This window comes from Centroberyx affinis, unplaced genomic scaffold (genome assembly GCF_046629955.1).
Source record: "Centroberyx affinis isolate AG114_WGS23_722 - 3 ecotype Tasmania unplaced genomic scaffold, CSIRO-AGI_Caff_v1 ptg000400l_1, whole genome shotgun sequence".
Lineage (NCBI taxonomy): Eukaryota > Metazoa > Chordata > Actinopteri > Beryciformes > Berycidae > Centroberyx > Centroberyx affinis.
Genome location: NW_027279068.1, coordinates 92,174 through 115,000, shown reverse-complemented (window position 1 = coordinate 115,000; position 22,827 = coordinate 92,174). Strand labels below are relative to the sequence as shown.

The window sequence follows — 22,827 nt, the reverse complement described above, 5'->3', positions numbered from 1 at the left end:
TCCACATTTCTGGAGGAGGTGATGGAGCTCATCCACATCCACAAAACAAAGCCTGTCCGAAAGCCGCTCCTCTAGCGCTGCGACGCCGCTACCTCAGCGCTCTCCAGCCCCCCTCCGCCTCACTGGCTGCTTCAGCGGTGACGACGGCGTGAGGGGCGGGGATTACAATAAAATAAATAAAATAAAATAATAAAAAATAATGCTACAAATCATACAGAACATTAGTGCAACAATTACTATTTGTACTAGAACTACTACTAATGCTAATACTAATAATAATGATAATAATAGCCTAATAACAATAATAATAATAATGCTACAAACCATGCAGAACATAAATACTACTACTACTACTACTACTACTACTACTACTACTACTACTACTAGTACAACTACTACTACTACTGCAACTACTATTACTATTACTACTGCTACTAGGCTACTACTACTACAACTAGCCTACTACTACTACTACTACTGCTGCTGCTGCTGCTACTACCACTACTATTACTACTACTACTATAACTACTACTACTACTACTATTACAACAAATACTACTACTATTACTACTACTACTACTGCTACTACTACTATTACTATTACTACTTTCTTCTACTACTGCTACTACTAGGCTACTACTACTACTATTGCTACTACTATTACTACTACTATTACTATTACTACTACTACTATTACTATTACTATTACTCCCTCTACTGTTACTACGACTAATACTAACAATAACAGGTTTGTGTGGAGATACATTTGTAATTCCATTTTCGTACAAATTTGCATGCTCTCTTGGCCATCTTCAGCAATTTTTAGTGTTGTTTGCCCAGCCTGTCTGTTTAGGTCAGCACTTAACAGGGCAGAGGCACACTGTACAGGGTCAAATGGTGACTGTTGGCTGAGCCGGGTTCCCCGGGGCCCATAGCAGGATAATGATAAACATGAATTATTGGAGAGGGACAGCGCAGACAGTCGAACGTGCACCTGGACAGTCTCCTATTGTTCTAGATAGATGCAGAAAAAGATATTGACAAATGATAAAATATTTTCCAGAGTATGCTTCTTTTGTTTTTGTGAGAGTGTGTGTGAGTTGTTCTGTGTGTGTGCGTGTGTGTGTGTGTGTGTGTGTGTGTGTGTGTGTGTGTGTGTGAGAGAGAGAGAGAGAGAGACCAAGCAGTAGCCCTCCTTGGATATCCCTATCACACCCACCTAGCCAGCAGAATCAATTTGATGCCATGACAGACAGGTAATAGAGGCAGAGTGGAGGGGGCTGTCAGGAGCAGATATGGAGGGATCAGGAGGTCAAGCAATTTTGTGCACCCATGGTGTTCCTGTGTGGACTTTGGGAGGAGCAATTTATACAGCAGGTATAGTGTGGTACTACATCATAGACAAGAAAGAAAACAAGAAAGAAAGAAAGAAAGAAAGAAGGGAGTATACGCCATGAGCCCTACCTACATTCATGAATCACTCTACTTGTTCTGATATCCACTGAGAAATTTGAGAGAAATGGGACGGATGTGAAAGACACTGGATGACGTGGCTTCAGTGAGGCAGACCCACCGATGCTCCAGGCCCCACCTGTTTCAGCATCTGCAAGACCTGTTCTAGTCCTCCTCTCGTACAGTACCGTATCCTGTTCAACAACCCCATTATTAATATACCCCCTAAGCAGTTACGTGCGATGATTCTCATCTATATGCAAATTATGCGAATGCTAAGGTGAACCGGAGGCTATGGTTTCCCAGTGGCGGCAGCAACAGGGAAGGGCCCCCTGTACCTCTCCCATTAACCAAACTGCACTGTTATTGCTCTCGCTGAACACAATGAGGTTACTCTCCTCTGTACAGACCGGAGGAAAGTGCAACAATAGTATTTACAAGGCCCAGTGGCTTTCTGCCAGAGCAAACGATGCTGTCAGTCAAATCTAGGCCACGACCATTGCTGACAGCATAATCAGTCATTTTAACAGAGATAAGCTGAAGGATAACTTAATCCCCCCCCAACCTCAACATAAATACACAAACAGATAGTGGCACACACACACACATGCACACTCATACACACACAACACACTACTGCATTCACGGCCAATAAAGTCACGGCACTGAAGAGGGAAGCATGATACTCGGGGCCTGTTGTCATGGTTGCACAGCGGGAACATACAGAAGAGGAAAGCACAGTGGTTGTCTGACATGTGTTCAAATCGGTTCCAGGAATTACTGTCTGAAAATGAACACATCAACAATATCAACGGTCGTAATATCAGTTCTTTTCTGTCCTCTCCGGACAGCGATTTCTCAGCTGTGACCGCGGCGTTTAGTCATGCTGGAAAATATCCCGCCGCCAATAATCTGCCCTGTTCTCTCAGAACTCTGTCTCTCCACAAGAAAATGGCTTCAAAATACTCCAGACTTTCCATGGAGGCAAGGTCTATTGAGGTTCCCTTCATCAAAACGGAGCCACAGTCGGATGAGGACTAAAAAAAAACAGACTCCATACCTCTGGGAGCCTTATCTCACCCCAGTGGCCAGCAGCAGAAATTAAGCACCAGACAGGTCACTGATTAGGCCTTTTCTTATTCTCCACTGCGCTGTGGGCAAATGAATCAGGAACCGTGGTAAACAAAAGTGTTGTTAGTCATAATTGCTATCCACCTAAGGCACAAGATCTCCATCATGGAACAGGCTCGTTATGTAACATGTGCAGAACCAGTTGCTCATAGTAATAGCTCACACAGATCTGTATTTTGAAAGACAATTGTAAAGGGCAACAGATTCATGCAATATAGAAAGACACAGCCCTCAAAGGTATGGCTTGGCCAGAGACATTTGAGTGAAAGGTAAGCAGCGGTTAATGATGTAGCACAAGGAAGGTATTCAATGTATTCGTATTCCCTCTGGAGTTCTAGTGAAAGAAATTAAGTGGATCAAATTTGAATCTCATCAATCTGAGATAACACAGACTAAATTGAGTTTACAGTCAATTTGCTGTGAGGAGTGAATCATGACTAAATGAAAATGCATTTAGCACACCAAGGATTAAGCAGGAGGCAAAGTACATCTGAGTGTGTGTGTGTGTGCGTGTGTGTGTGGGTGTGGGTGTGTGTGTGTATGTGTGAGAGAGTGAGAGAGAGAGAAAGAGAGAGAGAGCGAGAGAGAGATGTTTGTCAACGGACTGACACAACACAGAAATCCTAGGAGGCAGATTTGCAAAGTGGTTCAAAAAAATTCATTTAAATCAGATAGGGAAAGCTCAATTAAATGAGCTCATATAACAGTTTTCCAACAGCCAACACTAAAACACTGTTTGACAAAAAGGTTAAGTTCATTAGCAAAATGTAATTACTGTAAACCCTGAAAACATTGTAGACCTGTCACAAATTCAAGTAAGTCAAGCAAAACAGCAGAGACTGTCAAAGAGTTTTCCCAGTCGTGGCAGTGATTCTGAATGTGAACTGTGCATCATGAATGCCTTTTGTGTGAAAGCAATGAAAAATCATACAACAGTTTGGTCAAAGTAGAACACTGTTGTGTCAGCGGCTTTAAGTGTTTTGAAAAAATGACCTCACTACTGAAAATTGCATGCAACCAGTTGTAGAAATTTTGTTTAAGTTTAGAATTCTCAGTTCAGCAAACAAAGACAGAGGACTATTTGGAGTGTGTAATACATAAGAAATGTATAATTGCAGGAATATAAAATATAATACCATAATCTCCTGACTTTGAGCTATTGTTAAACACAATAAGTGATATTACTGCAGAGCAGAAGCAAGTGTAATGTGCATTTCAATGGTAACTCCCCATAAATAGATATGCTGTACCTACTTAAACACTATAGTGCAGAATACAAGCACATGCCACCTCAAAATCCCTCATTATACACTGGCTCCTTGACAGACTGTCTGTCTGCAGTTAACAGTGCTGGTAGTGGGATGAAGTCTCTTGATGAGGCATCCCCAGTCTGTCACTGCCAGACTGACACCTAGTTGCACCACATCTGTGCAGGGGTTCATAAGTGGGGGACATAGTGGTAAGGAGGATTTAGGACACCCCAAGCTGGAAGGAGCACAAAAAATGTCTGGATTGATAAGGTTTACTTGTGGTCCCAAATGGAAATATGCGCCAGCCTGTCTGGAAGATATGCCACGTTTAGTAGATTCATGAAAGGCTTCCATCATCCTCGTATACAGTGGTACTAATCAGAGGAATCTCCCGCTACACTGAGTCTATCCTGTATTTAAACAATTCCTCTTGCATGTGGAGCAGCATTTCAGCAAGCGTGAAGCTCCAATGGCTATATTTTTACGCTTTAATTAACCTTTAGGGGATATCTGCTGAGCATGCATACTGTTTTCCCGGCAATGCTGTACTTCACATTTGCACCGCTGCACAAACTGACATCCAGAAGCTGCACAGTCCAGCTGCAGTCATCCACCGACGGCCTCTAAGTACCTCGCTCAAGAACAGTTCAACAGTAGCTGTCGAGAGATGAGAGAGCCTCATTTGCTCTGTTTCCTCCCACATTTTCCCAGCTGGTTGAGGGGAAACTGAAACACACAACGCTCTGTTATTCTAACCCAGTGGTCTGCATGAAGGTTTTCATTCAAACCAACCACTAGAGCAGGCAATATGGTTGCCGACCATTGCTTTTCATGGCATAATTGCATGTCCTAACCTAGAGGCTACCGCCCCCTGCAGGCTGACAGTCGCCAACAACAACACCACCAGGCATTTTGCATGGGGAAATAGAGTAATCATAAGTGGCAGAAGTTGCATTCGTAGGCCTGCAGAAAAAGCACTGCATAGACACCGGCCAGTACTGAGCTGTCCGATAGGTATGACTTAAACTTGGATATTTGTCTCACACTGTCTCCTCAGAAGTACAAATAAAGGACAGTAGCATCACAACTACAATACACACATTCACACACACAAACACAACTGACCTGGCTGATGTAAAATTACAGTGGCTCTGTGCAGTCGACCACAGACAGGCAAATGGCATTTGACTGACACAATCATAAATCAAGGCTACCACCTCTCCCTTATCTCCAAGGCAACAGACAGTCTCTCTCACTCTCTTTCTTTCTCACATACACACACACACACACAAGCACAAGCACAAAACACACATGCATATGAGCCTACCTATTTTTAGTTAATATAGTGTAGAATATTGATTCTCACTTAGTTAATTACATGACTCATTGGATATTCAATACCCTCCAGAATTGTAGCCACCTTAGTAACGATCAGCCAAAAACAGCAGAAGTAATAACATTGATTTTATGCTCAGGGAATTTAGAGCATTTTATTGTTTTACACAGCTGTTTATAAAAATGATTTTACCTTTCATTCTACAAATTTCCACAACAGTTTCAAATTGCAAAACTCTTCATGCAAAATTCAATACACCTAATTTGGGACTCAAATCACATGTAGCATGCAAAATAAAACCAATTGTCTCAAATGAGGTAGCCTACATCCTGCAAAAAGTTTTTTCGTAGCATTAGAACAATGCAAAGATATAGATAGAATAGATAGATAGATAGATATATAGATAGATAGATAGATAGATAGATAGATGGGAGAGAGAGAGAGAGAGAGAGATTTCTGTTGTTGGGAAACAACAGAAATGGCATTATCTGATAGAAAACAATGAGTAAGTGTGATCTATTATCCAATTACTCCAATTCCTGGAACTAAAACAGAGCAACCAGATTAGTTTCTGGAAAACCCCTGTGGGATGACTCAGATTCAGGCCTAATCTCAGGCTCTAATCTTAATTGTAGAAAAACAGTCTAAATGGACACAATACAGAGTAAATTGGCTTAGTGTTGTGTAGATTTTTAAAGATATCAAAAATCCAAAAGTATCTCAAAGTTTTACATTTGGAGACCTGGGGCCACCTTGTACAAGTAGGCCCATTCAACTTGTGATTGGTCTCTCGCCGTGGGAACAAGTCAGTCACCGCCTCCCACACCTAAAAATGATACAATTTAGAGTGAGGTCATGTGTACCCTCAAATGTTGGGTGAAGGGGGGGGGCTCTTCTTGACCAACAGCCAGGTGGATCACAGATACAGGCGCCAAAACATATAAAATCAGACAGACCAAACATCGTTTCAGTTATCAAACAGCTTGTGGGTGAGTGTAAATTCGTCATGTCGGCCTCCAAAGAGCAAAGCCTGACAGCGGCTGCCCCGGTGCCGTCACGCCAGCCGAAGTGTGCCAGATGCAGACACCATGGGATCATCGTCCCGCAGAAGGGGCACATGAGACACTGTCCGTTTGTGAACTGCACCTGCTGGAAATGTTACCTCGTCACACAGCGGACGAGGATCATGGCTCTTCAGCGGAGCCTAAAGAAATCTAAAAGGGGGGAACTGCCCTTCGACGGCGGTGTCAGTGGGACGAGAGCAGCGATTGATGGGGCCTCGGCCCCGGGTGATGAGGCCCGTCAGCCGGCCACATCTGGACCGATGTGCCCGCGACCCCCGCCGGAAGAGCGCGCCATCATCAAGGTGCCACAGCGACGATTTGAACAAACAGATGTTAAAACCTACGCCGAGCTCCAGGGCGTGGTGCCTCAAGACGTGTCAAGGGCCATGGGAGCCTGGGGCCTCCAGAGAAGACCAGCCGCAGGAGGAGAGCATGTGGCCGCCGTGGATGGCAGACAGGAGCCGCCTTTCCCCTCCACAGAGCGGGGCAGATCCCCGGACGGGCCGCTGGGACTAAGTAGAGGTAGGTTTGTTTGTTTATTATACATCTCAAAGATCAGGTCATTGCGGTGAAGTGTGGCATGACTTTTCGAGGTGTTTTATAGTTTTTGAGATATTTATGTTTTATTGCAATTTATGGGAACACAACACACACTGGCAGACTGTTCGGAGTGGGTGATGTCATCAACTGCAGTGGACACCTGCAAGTCATTAGAGGGCCAGCTGTGGAGCACACACACACACACACACACACACACACACACACACACAGACACGTTTTAACTCGTTAACTTGTCCGCTTCCCCTCGGGGGAATCCCCGCCGCCATCTTAAGTGCTGTTAACTGAAGTGAACTTTTTTATTATTAGTATTTAATTCAAACACAAGCAGTTTTCAAATAAAGCAAATTCGATCAACAAACCCAAACAATATCTTCACAACGCGCTTAAACATATCAGTTAGTTATAAAAGAGATGAATAAAAGTAAAAATAAATAAAAATGCAAAGATTGCTTATACATCTGAGTCTGAGATAAATCAACATTATCAAAATTGAATTTAAATTTAAAAAAAATACAAAGGTCCAATCCAATGGGTGAATTTCTATTAATTTATACATGTCCATAAATTCCATAAGTTCTCACCTGTTTCTACATTTCAATATTTGTAATGTTTTGTAAAAAAAAAAAAAAAAAAAACAGTTCAAAGTGTATGTTTTTTGAGAAATCGGCATTTGTGAATAAAAGATTTAGCCAAAATGAATAAATTATTTACCAACTAGGATGTCTTACATTCATTATTCCAAATACCAAATTTGACACAATGTGTAGTCGAAATCAGTTTTATGTCTTTGAGTCAAGCCATTCTTATAGATTTTTCCAAAAAGAATCGCTATGGGAGCAGGTAAAGAAGATGGTCTGTAGTTTCTATCTCATTATCAAAATTTTATTTGATTCTTAAATCTCACAGGAGGGGTAGATGTTAAGAATTTTAAAGTGAGGCTCTTTTGCTTTAGGAGGAATAGGACATTTTAAATTATTTGACTATTGACATAACAGTTTACAGATTTGTGAACTTTTCTATAATTGCTTTTATGTAATAATATGCCTTAAATATTTGTTAGAGCATTTCTTATAACATAATCACCAATATACAGGTGAGGTAAATTATGTTTTGGAATATGTCAAAACACCTCTTATCAAAGAAATCACTGAGCCTCAACTACCATAAAATATTACACAGAAAATTGAATGTGTTATCAAAATCATTATAACCTAAACGGTTACCATGCAGGCAGGCCCATGTCATTGGGATTATCAAATGGGCACCCCCTCCTTCAATTAAAAAAATTACAACAATTTAATGATAAACTTTTATAATTACTTGTCATTCTATTTTAACCTTCAGGTTTGGCTTATAATGCCTTAACTTTTTCCTTCCAGACCTCCCTTACTTCTCCGAGTTGGGGCAGAGAGAGGTGTACTTCCCTGGCCTTCCCTTCAGGGTTTTTGCTCATTGCCCCAGCAGCTACGCTCCATACCCGATCCTGGTTAACATGCCACCCATGCCACCTGGGCCCTACAAGGATGGATCCCCAGTTTTCCCCCAGCCGGGGGCAGTGCATTACCCATCCCCACCAGCACCTTCTGTTGTAAGTGGCTGTTCCCTCTGAATGATACTACAGGCTAACATTAATTAAAATGAATTGATACTGTGACCTGTCTAAATGTACCAGTGACAAATTGATTTGTTCCATTTTGTATGCGTGTGTTATGAACTAGATAGTTTGATTAGAGGTTTGTCATGTAATGAATATCGCATTGCAGAGGGCTGTTTCTTGCCCCTCACACATCTGTGCATCTGAAGCCCTACCAGGAAGAGGATGAGGCAGCAGCCACAGCCTCCTCCGCCCAGGGACAATTTCAACAAGGATCAGGAGGGATGCCCTCCATATAAGGACTAAGGACAATGGCTTTAGTCATTATTTCTTTCAAGGAGTTTAGAAACTATTTTCAAGTCATTTAATGTTGATGTCAGTTTAACATCTCTGCTTATATTTGTTCTATGTTAGTTGTGTTCTATGGAGTTGGCCTGCCATTTTTCTGTTGTCAAGCGGTTCATTTGCAAAGAAAAATTAAATCAGAATTAGAAAAATAAAAACAATTGAGACATGATAAATAAAACTCATCCACAACGTACTGCTCAGCTCCCCTGATTGTTTAATCTCTGGATACCAACCATAGGTATTTTTAACATTAATTACTCGTGTACTTGCGTGCGTCTTGTGTTACTTTTACTTTATTACCTCCGCCAAGGAGGTTATGTATTCGGTGCTGTTTGTTTGTTTGTTTATTTGTTTGTTTGTTTGTCTGTTTGTCAGCAGGATTAAACTACTGGCCCGATTTTCGTGAAACTTCGTGGAAGGGTGTGGGATGGGCCAAGGAAGAACCCATTACATTTTGGAGCGGATCCGTATATTGGTTGCGCTCGCACATTTGCATATCATAAAAGACTGGACTATTGGCCTTGGCGGTGGTCTGCGTTCTCCGAGTGCCCTTCTAGTATTCTCAAGTTGCAAGGAATAATATCGTTTAGTATTTGCTGCCATCAAGTGGCTCTGTTACCACACTGCGCGGCGATACCATGGTTGCCATGGTATCGTCTTGGCTTTGTGTAGCCTTGGCAACTATACACTCAAGAATACGCTCATTGACTGGAGTTTGGTTTTTTTTTTTTTAAATAAAGTTTATTACCTAAGTTTTCAGAGACAACAGTTGGTCAGCTAGCATACAAACCAAACCCACATCAAACGAGACGCTTCGTACATCGGACAGTCACATCAACAGACCAGGTTTGTCTCCTCCTGACCTGAGGAAGTGCATAAGTGCTTGTTTTTACCACCAACAACGTTCAGATATTAGCTTGCAACGAAAGACGTGGCTAAAAATAAAGCGAAAAAGCTCGCGCAGGTAAGCGTTAAAACAGTTACCACAACGGTTTATACATAAACAACAGATAATGCATACGAGAAATATATTGTTTGTGTGTTGCAGCATAAGTTATCTTTGCCTCACGTTACTTTTTCCACATTCAGTGAGTTGTGCTCTGACAGGACTGCGTGCTTCATTGAGAAATGGCAATAGTCGTTCAGTCTAGCTTCAGCTTCGGTCTACGGACAGGTGTGACTAACAACCTGTGTTTCTGCGACGACCAAACTGTCGTCTTCCCCTGTGGAAACAACTGCGTCCGCTATAACATTGACCAGGGATGGCAGAAGTTCATTCCAGGTAGGCTGGATAATTATCCACTTGTGTGCCCGTTATAGTGGGCTAGCTGTAGGCTAACACATTTTTGGTGGAAGTGTGTGTTTTCCACACATAGACAACTCAAACTCCACTCAAACACACCATACACAAGCACGCACTCACAAACACTGCTAATGCCACAAATATGCATGCAATCACACGGAATGAGACTGAAAACAACTAAGATGTAGGTTTCATCACCCAGTGTCTTGCAGGCCTTATTTCTCTGAGATTCCTTTTATTTTTTAAACACGTTAGTCCTTAACCTCTATTTATGGTGTCCCACCAGGCACAGAGAGAAGCCAGGGCATGCAGGCTCTGGCCATCAGTGCCAACCGGCGCTACCTGGCGGTGTCAGAGTGTGGTGAGAAGGCCACCATCACAGTGTACGACCTGCAGCACGAGCAGGGCAGAAAGAGAAAGGTTCTGAGTGTAGGAGACATTCACATACAAGAGTTTGTATGCATGGCTTTTTCCCCTGATTCCAAGTACTTGGTGGGCCAAGCGGGTGGCCCAGAGTGGATGCTGGTCTTCTGGCTTTGGGAAAAACAAAAAGTCATGGCAACGGTCAAGACCAGCAACTCAAATAATCCTGTGACCCAGGTAAGAGACTCATATGTCTCCTCAATGCAGCCACAGCACGCACGCACACACGCACACGCTCACACACATAGTCCAAAACATCAACGTGGCTATTTTGCCAATACACAAAACTTGCCATGACAATGCCAATTACTGAAAAATAGAATATAACATGGATATCAATACCGCACAATACTGGCAATACTGCATTCATCATCTATCCGTGACTGTTTATAATTTGTATGTGAAATGCACTGTGAACACTATTATACCATTTTCATGTTGTCATATCAGGTGAGCTTCAACCCTCACAACAACACTCAGGTCTGTGTGAGCGGCACCGGCGTGTTCAAGCTGTTCCGCTACTCAGAGGGTGCGCTGAAGCAGACCAGCTCCCCCAAGGTGGAGTCCGTCAACCTCCTGTGCCACGCCTGGATGACAGAGGAACGGGCGATCGCCGGGACGGACACGGGCAGGCTGCTGGTGTTTGAGTCTGGGGACCTGCGAAGGGAAATGGACGTCACCGCTAAGCCTGTGCAGCAGGAGTCTGACAGGTCGGACGTTAGGTCACAATGAGAATGTGATATTTGTCTATGTAGAGCAAGTAGGATCACCTGCTAGCTTGCTGGTTACTACAAGAGTTGTCATAGCAACCAATACAGCTAACCTTGTGTTGTGGGAATGATCGATATGGTTGTAATGCATCTCTGACCAATCAGTTTGCTTGGCTGAAACTACCTGTCATAAATTGAATTAAAACTGTTGTGTCGCTACACAGACAAATAGAGAGGAGGACGATAGAGGACGGTGACTTGGAGGAGGGCCCCATCACACCTCGTGTCACAGCCATCCTGTCCTACTCCAAGGGCTTCGCCTGTTCCGCGGGCCCCAGCACCATCTGTCTGTATGAGAAGACTGAGGACGACAGTTACAGAAAGACCAGGGAGATACGGGTGAGTGTTTCTTGTTAATGGGGACAAACTGAAACAGCGCCATTGTACTGTAGGCTCTGTGTATGTGTGTGTGTGTGGCAGTGTGTTGTGTCGTGTGTTGCCATGTATGCATTTTATGGATGGGACGATCTGCTTATCTCACCATACGATTCGATAGCGATATGGGCTTCACGATTCAATAAAAACACGATACGATGTAATAAATAAAAGTTCAATGACAACAACGTCTGACTGCTGAATTATATTTATTTCTGAGCCATAAATATTTCTAGCCATGTCATTACAAAGTGCAAATGATATAACTTCGATGGCAAGCTTGTGAAATTGTGATTGGCAAACCATCTCATTTGTGATTACTACAGCAGAATAAAATGTATCTCTTATCACGATTCATTTTTCTGCCCCACGATACATATTGTCACATTTTTGTATTGCGATATATTGAATTTCGACATATCGTCCCATCCGTTTGTGTCAGATCCCCCAGACCCACGCAGCAATGAGCTGATCCAGGCGGAACACCAGGAGATTGCCACCATGTGTATCAGTCCATCAGAGGAGACCCTGGCCGTCAGCACAGACCGAGGACAGCTCTACAGCCTCATGCTGTCCTTCACTGAGATGAACAAGGTAGCAACGTACAACCACCAGTCCCACCACTCCTACACTACCAATACTTGTTCCTTCCTTCCTTCCTTCCTTCTCTCTCCCCTCCGTCCTCCCCTTCCTCTCTCTCCCTTCCTTTCTTTCTTTCTCTCTCCCCTTCTTTTTTCCTGCATACATTCTTCCCTTTGTCTCTTCAATGTCTGCTTCCATCATCCTTCTTTCCTCTCATCTAGCAGGTTTTAGACAACAAATCAACAGGTTAGATACACAGTCTGCCACCAGTGAACTTGACCCTGAAATTTGAGTTTAGTTGAGACTCCTAGGTTGATACTCAGATGTGTACCTTGTAATACTGTCCACTAGGGGGAGCAAGCACAGTTTGAGTTCCTGTCCCATTCCTTCCACTCCAAGGCCATCACTGGCTTGTCCATCTGCATTCGCAAGCCCCTCATCGCCACGTGCTCTCTGGATCATTCTGTCCGCATCTGGAATTATAAAACAAAGTAAGAGACAAAATGAAGTCCTTCGCTATTCTGTATATGTGGTGTGATATATTTTCTTCATTTTCTCTCCCAAATCCTAGGCATTATCACACTTTTTTTCTCACTTCCTGACTGATTTACAGTCATACAGATGCAATCAAATACAGCACAATGCACAGCGCCATGGGGTAGATTGTGGCTCAGACCATCAGGTTGCAGAACTGGGCTGATAGGTTTCTATATTGTTCCTTGAGGTGCAGTGAGGCACAGAAGCACCGCTAGTGGGGGAAAAAAGCGGGATATTTTCAGTTAGATGCATCTGGGTGAGGGGCCCAGTATCACATCACCACCAGTAGTGAGGTATGGTGTGGCAAAATGCAAAAGTGACTGTGTTCAATGTTATTTATGCACACAAAACCCAAGTATGCCACTGTTATGGACATGCTACTGTGTTTCTTCATTGCCATTCCCTGTGACTTGTCACTAGAGTGCTGGAGTTTTATAAGCAGTTCGAGGAGGTGGCGTACAGTGTGGCGCTGCACCCCACTGGCCTCTTCATCCTGGTGGGTTTTTCCGACAAGCTCAGGCTGTTGAACCTGCTTATTGATGACATCTGCCCTGTCAAGGAGTTCACTGTTCGGGGCTGCAGAGAGGTGGGCTGTGTGCATGTGTGTGTTGGTGGTTTGTTCCTTAATCCTGAATTCCAGAGAGTACTTAAAGTTCAGCCCAATGATGCACTCTCTCTCTCTCTATCTCCCCCTCACTCTCTCTCTCTCTCTCTTTCTCTCTCTCTCTCTCTCTCTCTCTCTCTCTCTCTCTCTCTCTCTCTCTCTCTCTCTCTCACTCCACTCCCCAGTGTGCCTTTAGCAATGGTGGCCACATGTTTGCTGCCGTCAATGGAAATGTCATTCACATCTACTCCTTCACCACTTTCGAGAACCTTCTGAGTCTGAAGGGCCACAACGGAAAGGTGAGCCAGTTCTGAGGAGTCACACAGAGTGTGGCCAAAGTGAACATGTACAACCTGGCTTGTTTTCCACCACACCTTCTGCAGAAGGTAAATAGTAGTGTCTCATGGGGAATTCTTGACTCTGCCTAAATGCTGCTCTCTCTCTCTCTTTTTTTTTTTTATTTGTGGCAGGTGCGGGCCATTGAATGGAGCGCAGATGACAGCCGGCTGGTGTCGTGTGGGATGGACGGTGCGGTGTACGAGTGGAATACACAGACCAGCAAGCGCGAGTCGGAGAGCGTCCTGAAGTCCTGCAGCTACACGGGTGTCGCCTTCTCTTCAGACTGCAGGACCATCTTCGCTGTGGGAACAGACCACAGCCTGAAGGAAATCCAAGACTGTCAGGTCACTAGAGAGGACACACTATTATATCTGTCCCTTTCATTTAAATTGGCATTTACATAGACTTCACCAAATCACCAAAATGAATCTAATTGTAATGGGTGCAAGGATTAGGGAGGCCATGCTGTGACAATATTCCTGTGACTATATAATGTTCATGTAGGAGGGAAGCATTAGGAAAGAGAGATATTTTTTTTTTACTGGCATTTGTCTAAAGTAGCTATGCCAGTGAAATCACAAGGTATTGCTTCTTGAAAGAGCTTCTAATAAGCTAATGCTGTCAAGCAGTAAATTTAGTTCCAGCCACTAAGCAGAGTTTAGGATAATGCTGCTTTGGAATGCAGTTTAGTTCCAAAAAGTAAAGCGTATTCCTGTAAACTGGAGGATTAAATAAGTCCCAGACCCTTCAGTGTTTTTATTATTTTTATTTTACCTTATTTTATTTTATGTTTAAGGGTTAATATTTTTCTCAACAATGCTGGCACATCACATATTGAGCTGCAACATACAGTAGCAGAGACACAATTCTTCATCTATGGAATTGTATCCATTGCTGTAAAGGAAGGAAGTGCATGTTTTATTACATTTTTATTATTATTTATTAACATTTATTACAAAATGTTAGACAATTTTCAGACACCTAGATGCCAACAAATGTAAAAACTATGCTAATTAAAGCAAAACAGAACATATACATTACAAACTCCAAGAATGTGTATGAATGTGTGCGTGATTATCAGTATCTTTTCAATTCGTGAATCTTGAGTACTAAACAGTTTTTTTGTTTTTTTCCCCAAAATTTGAAGGCAAGCCTAAATTCAGCTGAGTTGCTGTCTCTTTGGGCGTGTGTTAGATTGACTGTACCCTGGCCATCCTGTTCCACAGATCCTGAGGGAGGTTCCTGGTGACGATGAGGCCCACACCACTATTGTCACGTCCCGCCACGGCAGGGTCATCTTCACTGGGACCTCCAGGGGTACCATCAGGGCAACAAAATACCCCTTACCCATCCAGAAGGACTGGATCGAGTACCAGGCCCACTGTGGCCCCGTCACCAAGGTGGGTCAGAACGTCAAAAAAAGGAAACTGTGATCATCTCTTCTGTTACAATTTACACTGCAGTGGTTCTGAACTTTATTTCAAAGTCACAATGAAACAGCGTTTTGAAAGCATCTTGCTTCCTTAATGTGATGTATTTCCTGTTGAAACAGGATATTGGGGTGGCACATAACACGGGGAGGGATCATTCAAAAGTGTAAACCGATGGGATATCGGTTAGGGAGACAAAAGCAGTTATCCTTCCACATCTGATTAAAATGTCAAATAGGTGTATAGTATGATTGTTAGAATGAGCTACATTCATTGGTCAAATATACCCCAACAAGTCCTGTTTGATTTGATCAAGGATAAACAAATATCAGGTATATAACTCTATATCTGTAACTCCTCTTTCACCTCACCCATTAGGTTTCTCTGTCACATGTTGCACGTGTTTACACTGACTCTAACTGAATGTTCCATTGCTTCTCGGGATGCTCAAGTATTCAGTTCTTGGTGCACGTAAACAATGTATCTTGTTAACAATAATCCCACACTCATCTGGTTTTCAGTTCATTCTGATACCTTGGTATTAGCTGACATACTGAGACAAACTGTGTCCCATTGACTGTTGGTGTTCGCGGTTAGCAAAAGTAAAGTCTTTGCTTTAATATTCTGAATATCCTGAATATTCTGCCTACTCCTACGTACTGGAATATTTTGAGAGCGGGATATTCATTTTCACATAAACCATCTATCTCATTAGATATGAGCTATAATTTGAAATACTGTATGCATGGACAAACACTCACTGAAGAACTGTGTCACATACAAACAAGACTGGTGCTTTGTGTGTCCTCAGATGGTGATCACATTTGATGATCAGTACCTGCTGACGGTGTCCGAGGACGGCTGCCTGCTGATGTGGAAGATCATTGACAAGGAGGGCCATGGAATGAAGAGTTACAAGCAGATCGTCTACACTGAGGAGATCCTCATCACCAAGTCTGACCTGGAGGAGAAGGTCTGTGAGTGTATCTGTGCATGCATGTGTATGCATGCTTGTGTGTGTAAGTGTGTGTGTGTGTGTGTGTTTGATTTATGAATATGTATTGTACAGATAACCTTGTTCAAAGACATTTTTCAGTTTGAGTTCCTTTATTTAATCATGTGTTCTCACTGAAATCTGCGTTCTAGGACTCAAACAGTGAGCAACATACAGGGACATACATTATAAAAAGTAAATAACATTCAGTCCTATGTTCCTGTCTGTCTGTGTTATAGAATCAGAACATGTCTGAGCTGAAGATGCGGGTGGATGAGCTGACGATGGAGAACGAGTACCAGCTCCGCTTGAAGGACATGAACTACAACGATAAGATCAAAGACCTTTCTGAGAAGTTCATCCAGCAGATCGAGGCTCTCAAGACCAAGAACCAGGTCCGCTGGCCACCTACCATACAGCTCTACTCAAAATATGGGCCTGATTTACTAAGATCCCAAATAAGACGTGCTAAATTGTGTCTGCAGCTGAACAGATAGCATGTGGTAAATTCTCCCATTGCAGATGATCAACTAAGAATAATTGCATGGATGACGACAGGTGCAGACAATCATATTTAAATGAGGTTTTAGCGTGTTTGGAGTTCTTTCAGCCATGCTTGCATTCAGTTAAATTGGCACACGCTGTTGTATTTACTTGCAATGGAACAAGCCTTACCGGTTACTTCAGCACTTTACAGTGGCAAGTCCTTGAAGAGCGATAGTCAGTAGTAAGTCAGCACTGGATGTTTCTGCCATTGGAGTGAATTGTATGGTTGAAGGTCTTCATTCTCTATTCAAAAGTTATATTCTAACTCTAGGTTATGAAGACCGAGAGAGATAAGCAGGAAGTTGCGCACCAGGAGAGGTACGCAGAGATCACTGAGAAACACTCAAACGAACTGAAGGATTTAGGTAAGAAAGGATCAACATCAGCACTTGTACAAACCAGGGACACCACAGAACAATGTTGCCTATCTAATTATCTCTATCTATCTATCAATTATGTCTGTCTGTCTGTCTGCCTACTATCTATCTACTATCAATATTTTTCTATCCTTCTCTGTCACTCAAACACTCACACACCAACACACACACACACACACAGAATTATCCAACACCCAGAAGCTGATGCTGGAGCACGAGAAGTACCAGGAGCTTCAGTTTAAGTGTCAAAGCATGCAGGAAGACTACGAGATGCAGCTGATGGCCGTGGAGGAAAGCAAAGCCCGTGCTCTGGAGGAGCTCTCTCAGTGCTACGAGGCCAAGCTGCAGGAGAAGACTCACGTCCTGGGCCAGGTCAGTCCGCACGAGCAAGGGGAAGACGGGGAGGAGGTGGCGGGGTCTTTTGTGGCCAGAATGAAGCGAGACGGACTCCACAGGGAACCGCGTAGGTGCGGTGATTCAGTCACATTTGTGCTTTTGTTTTCGTACAGTGCCAGGACGAGGCGAGGCAGCAGACGCGGGAGTTTGAAGAGACCATAAAGCTGACAGAGGAGGATGCGGACCAGGAGATCCACGACATCCGAATGAAGTTTGAGAGGAAGCTGCAGATGGAGAAAGAGACCAACCTGATCCTGAAGAAAGAAACGGGCACCATGAAGAGAGAGGTGACCATAATTCCCCTTTTCCCCCATTTTCTCCCTCTTTTTTATTAAAAGAATTTGTTCAGAATTATTCTGAACAAATGCACTTTAAAAAAAAAAGGAACGGGCACCATGAAGAGAGGTGACAATAATTCCCCTGATTCATTGGGATTTTCTCCCCCCCTTTTTTTGTGTGTATTTGTTCAGAATAGAGATTGTAATGCTCTCAATCCATGTCTCCTGTTTTCCCCTGATCATTACCTGGCCTCTTCTCATTCGATTCATTCGCCATGAAATTCATCATGAAAACGTATTATTGATTTCTCTCTCCTTCTCTTTCTCGCTCTGTCTCTCATTCAATCTCTTTCACTTTCTCTCTGCATTTCTTCTTCTCTGTCCCGGCGGACGATGTGTGTGATAACAGTTCAACAGTCTGCAGAAGGACATTGACGACAGATGCTCAGACATAAACAGGCTGAAGCTGGAGCAGCAGGAGCTGCACGGGTTGGTCCACTCCCAGGAGAAGGACATCCAAGACCTGAAGAAGCAGATCTCGGAGCATAAGAAGACCATCCAGGACAAGGTGGCTGAGATCAGGGGTTCCCAAAATGTTTAATGTCAAGGACCCCCAAATTTGATTAGATTACATTAGAAAAGATGAAACTGTAATGATCCCTGTACGGAAATATAGGATATAGAAAAATAAAATAGGGTATAAATAAGAATGAGCAAATGTGGGGATAGTAAACATAATACAAGCAATAAATTCAGCACTAGAACACTAGAACAAGTAAAAAGAACCTTCATGCATAGAGGTGACACTTTGTGCCTGCAGTATCCTTTTATGTAAGATGGTGTAAGATGTTACACAATATTACATGATGACTTGGACTGCTAAAGACCACCAATTAGTGATGACATGTGTGAACAAGCACAGAATGAACATTGCATCTTCCATGACCTCTCTTCCTCTCTCTCTCTCTCACTCTCTCTCTCACACACACACACACCACACACACACAGGATAAGAGAATCTACGACTTGAAGAAGAAGAATGATGAACTGGAAAAGTTGACGTTTACTCTTGACTACAAGATCAAAGAGCTGAAGAACCAGATCGAGCCTCGAGAAGAAGACATTGAAGAGAAGAAGGAGAAGATCCAAGAGGTGTGTGTGTGTGTGTGTGTGTGTGTGATGATTTTAAGACTCAATACTAAATGATAAGATGATACTTCAGTGATCTCCATGGGGACATTGGGCTGACTTGTCAAGATAGACCGTCTTTGCAGTGTTGTCAGTGATTTGATACTTTTTCCTGTGCGTCAGATGGAGGTGGAGCTGGAGCGACTCCACAAGAGCAACACCCAGCTGGAGCTGACTGTCTCTGACCTGAAGCTCAAGCTGAAGGCCACAGATAAGGAGATGTGCAAGGAGATGCAGAGAGTGAGAGGGGAATACATGTTCTTGCTTTCTATACTGCACCTACTGGTCCTTAATGTTGGTCCTTAATGTCGTTAACCTAACTGGATTAGAAATTATTTTTGCCTTGGGACTCAGGCTCGTTAAACCATGCCACGCAATTGCTGCTACCTACACAGGAAATCTTCCAGTGTTAATAAGTGTTGATTTGTTACAGTAATCTAAAAGTGTTAAATTAACTCTGATGGGCGTGGACATGAACACTGGCATAGTATTGGATACACTCTCAGAGTTAAAATAACACTGACAGTTTTGCTATGCGGCATTTAGGCTTTATAATTCTGTCACATATTATACAAGATTCTTGTTCCAAGGCTGGGTATTACTGAAGTCTTTGAAATTCAAAAAGTATTCCACTACTGCTTTGCCTGGCTTTGCAGTGATGTAGGCCTATATCTCTTCTCTGCCAAGGTGAAGAATGTGAACACCCATGTGGGCCGATTCAAGACAGACCTCCATAAGTGTATAGCCTTCATCCAGCAGCCAAAGAAACTGAAAGACAGTATACTGAATCTCTACACCCTCTATGTACAAAAGAGTGATGTGGTGAGTGGTACACACAGTGCATCCTGTGTAGCTACTGCACACACACACACACACACAGGTGTAGACGTACAGAAAGGAATTATACCTTCAGCGAATGCAGGGAATATGAGAATAGGAGAGTCTGAAGTGTGTGTGTGTGTGTGTGTGTTTCCTAGGTGGAGGAAGTGGACGTAGACGCAGACGCAGCTGAGGGAGTTCAGAGGGAGTGCAGTCGCCAGCGCGAACACCTGGAGAGGACCATTGCCTCTCTTAAGACGCAGCTGGCCAAAACTTCCGATGTCCACCAGAACAAATATACCAAGATGATGAGGGTAAACAACCAGGAGAAGTATTTCACTGCATGCACTGTTCCTCTGACTACCCATGAAGGATTCAAAAAAGTGAAAAAAAATCTGCCAATGGGATGCAATGATATCACTTCTTGTTGCAAGAAACAAGTGACAGTAAATTGAAATAAACCAGATCACTCCACTAGCATCAGTTTTCTCAAATCAAGCATTTACCAATTCGCAAATGATTGCAACATCAAATCCTGTGTATTGGTAAATACTTGATTTGAGAAAATTCTTGAAACAGGTTGAAACAAGTGGAATTATCTCATCCCATTGGCATCCCATTTTTTCCTTTTCAAATTCAATAATAGATTAAAAGGTCTGCTAAGATTTTTCGCAATCTGATCACCTTTAATAATAGACAGCACAGAGGGGAAATATAATTGTTTTTTTAAACTTCAGTCCAAATGCAAAGACAGTAAAATCCCAACCATCAATGGGAATCTCTCCACAACATGATGAGGCTAAGCCAGCATTCTTCCTCTGTGCAAATCTGAGTTTCATTGAGAAAATATATTTTAACAGTAAACATGATTGTTATCTGCCCCGTGCAGCAAAATGTCTCTCTGATCAAGGATGTGAATGACCTGCGTAAGGAGCTGCGTTTGGTGAGGTCACAGGTCCACAACTACGAAATTGAGTTGGCAATCAGCCAGAAGTCGAAGAAACACAGCTCTACTGACCTCAGAGGTGAGCAGATAACATGACAGGTGAATTCACCATGCATCTATTTCTTGATTTTCCTCATTGAATTTGCTGGTGATACAGGTCATTTATTCCTGGTGAGGTTTAAAACGTAGTCCCATATTTATAAAATCTGCATCAGTGCTGAAAATGACAAAAAGTGACCTGCTGAAAAAGTTGGTCACAAGACGAGTGGTTAAAGGAATACACCACATCTCTCTCATTTTCTCAGTTTTGAGATATTGCTAGTGACCTACTGTCACTCAGCATGGTGTGTGCTGAAGTGTTAGCATGGTGCCCCGGAGCAGACAATCTACCAGGGACACATTTTGGTGTCCATGTTCTCATTACTTAATGGGTAAGCTGACCTGTGGGCAAGTCTCCCTGAAACTTGGTGTATTGCTTTAAGTCCACCGCCTCTGGAGCCAAAGATGTACCTCTGCTGGCCCAGCATTGAATCCTACCAGAGCTTTCTCTCTGTCTCCCCTTTTTTGTCTCACTCTCTATTTTTCAACTGTCCAACAAAAATGCTTAAGGTAAGTGTACTGTGCACTCTCAGGTAGGGCAAATAGGATTCTTGTTCAAAGTCCAGGAGCAAAAAAAAACGATTCAAACGCAGTTAGTATGCATATTTCTTTCAATTTGTATTTCTTGCAATGACATTTTAGTGTCACATAATGATATACGTACAGTAGATACATTTTCAGATGCCTTTCTGCACTGCTAAGGAAAGGTGGCCTAAATTATCTTATCTTTGTAGCCGTAGCAAAGCTGGAGGAAGCAGAGCGGATCATCGAGTTGCAGCGCTTAGAGATCCAGAGGCAGAGACAAGAGACCAGCCAGCACCTCGTCTTCAGGCCGCTCTCCCTCAGCTCCAGGCTGCCTGCTCTCAGCCCCCAGGGGAGCCAAGATCACTTTACTGTACTCCAATAAATAAGCCATTGTGTTTTTTTGTTGAAGGATTCTCTGGGTAATAGAGCAGCACAACTGCATCCCCCCACTGAATGTTCATATAACTCAAACCAAATGCTCACATTATTTAATGGAATTTGTTCTAAATAAAGATTGGACATTTGTTTCTGAAATTACCACTATGTTTTTTTGTGTATTAATATATAAGATTAGTTATGATCAAAACTGAAATGAACACTTAGGAGTATTGATTCACTGTTTAATCAGGTAATTTAATCATTATGTGGTTAAATCCCGGTATTTTTCAGTTTTTTCAAAATGGAGAGGCAGTAGTCAAGAGAGTGTCCATTGTGGCTGATCTAAGAGGCCAGCTCAGTGTGTGGATGACGCTATCTTTCGGGGTCACAGAAGCACCATTATCAGTGCACAGTGACATCACTCGGCCCTCCACAACAGCCAGGCGATGCCCCCCCGCCACTTACACACACACACCACCGCCTCCAGTCCTCCGCAGCACAGTCATTGTGTTCATCGGTCAGCCCATTGTCTGTCTGGAGGCATGGCTTCTCACTGCTGAGCGCTGGACAATGTCACCAATCTCCTCCCAAACCATGATCCAACACTACTATTGTGACCGGTCTTTTTCCACTTAACCAGACAAGATGGTGTTCCCGTGTGATGAGAGGAGGGGGGGGGGGGGGGGGTGTCCACTGTCCACCGTCCTGCCTGGCATTGTGTTACAGAATGTGAAGAGGGTACAGATTACCAGGGAAGGAGTGTGTGACGCCAGCTTTGACAAGAGTACAGTCACTGTGGTGATGGAGGCTTGGTGACCAGACTTGCCATCACGTGGATGGGCTAAGTACACGACATCCCGCCAGCCAGCCTGTCTACATCACCAGCACGGTTCGTCACCACATCACCACGCACAACAGTTTTTTACACTGTAGGATTGTATTTTTGTGTCATTGCTTCCTTGCTTCGGAGTGAGAGAGAAGTAAAGTAAGAGAGAAGACCAAACTGGTGAAGCTAGAAGAGAGGATACTTCTGCCTTCTGTGCTGAGAACAGTTTCATCTCTGAAATCAGCCAGGGGGATTTGCCCTAGCAGGGAAAATTCTCTACTTGATCACTGGAGAGATTTCCTTGAAGCTGGATTATCTGCACATAAAATTCATGGGGATGTCCTCTCTTCTCTGAT

General features: G+C 43.2%; 2 protein-coding genes across 2 annotated transcripts in view; one reads left to right on the top strand and one right to left on the bottom strand.

Moving 5' to 3' along the window:
• The window catches only part of lrp8 (low density lipoprotein receptor-related protein 8, apolipoprotein e receptor), a 65,037-nt gene extending 65,030 nt beyond the window's left edge, over window positions 1-7 (bottom strand). The window contains exon 1 of the mRNA XM_071516406.1: window positions 1-7. This exon is cut by the window's left edge and continues 60 nt beyond it. Within this exon, the coding sequence (XP_071372507.1) occupies window positions 1-7 (7 nt within the window).
• Window positions 8-9,864: 9,857 nt separating this feature from the next.
• On the top strand, window positions 9,865-22,461 carry cfap57 (cilia and flagella associated protein 57). Its single transcript, XM_071516389.1, has 23 exons — window positions 9,865-10,018; window positions 10,326-10,639; window positions 10,913-11,172; window positions 11,397-11,575; window positions 12,050-12,201; window positions 12,541-12,680; window positions 13,147-13,312; window positions 13,516-13,629; window positions 13,801-14,013; window positions 14,896-15,069; window positions 15,911-16,072; window positions 16,333-16,488; window positions 16,911-17,004; window positions 17,198-17,388; window positions 17,526-17,699; window positions 18,100-18,258; window positions 18,699-18,842; window positions 19,002-19,118; window positions 19,566-19,700; window positions 19,856-20,011; window positions 20,587-20,722; window positions 21,477-21,637; window positions 22,372-22,461. The coding sequence occupies exons 1-23, from the start codon at window positions 9,865-9,867 to the stop codon at window positions 22,459-22,461; spliced, it is 3,741 nt and encodes a 1,246-aa protein (XP_071372490.1).
• Window positions 22,462-22,827: the final 366 nt, after the last annotated feature.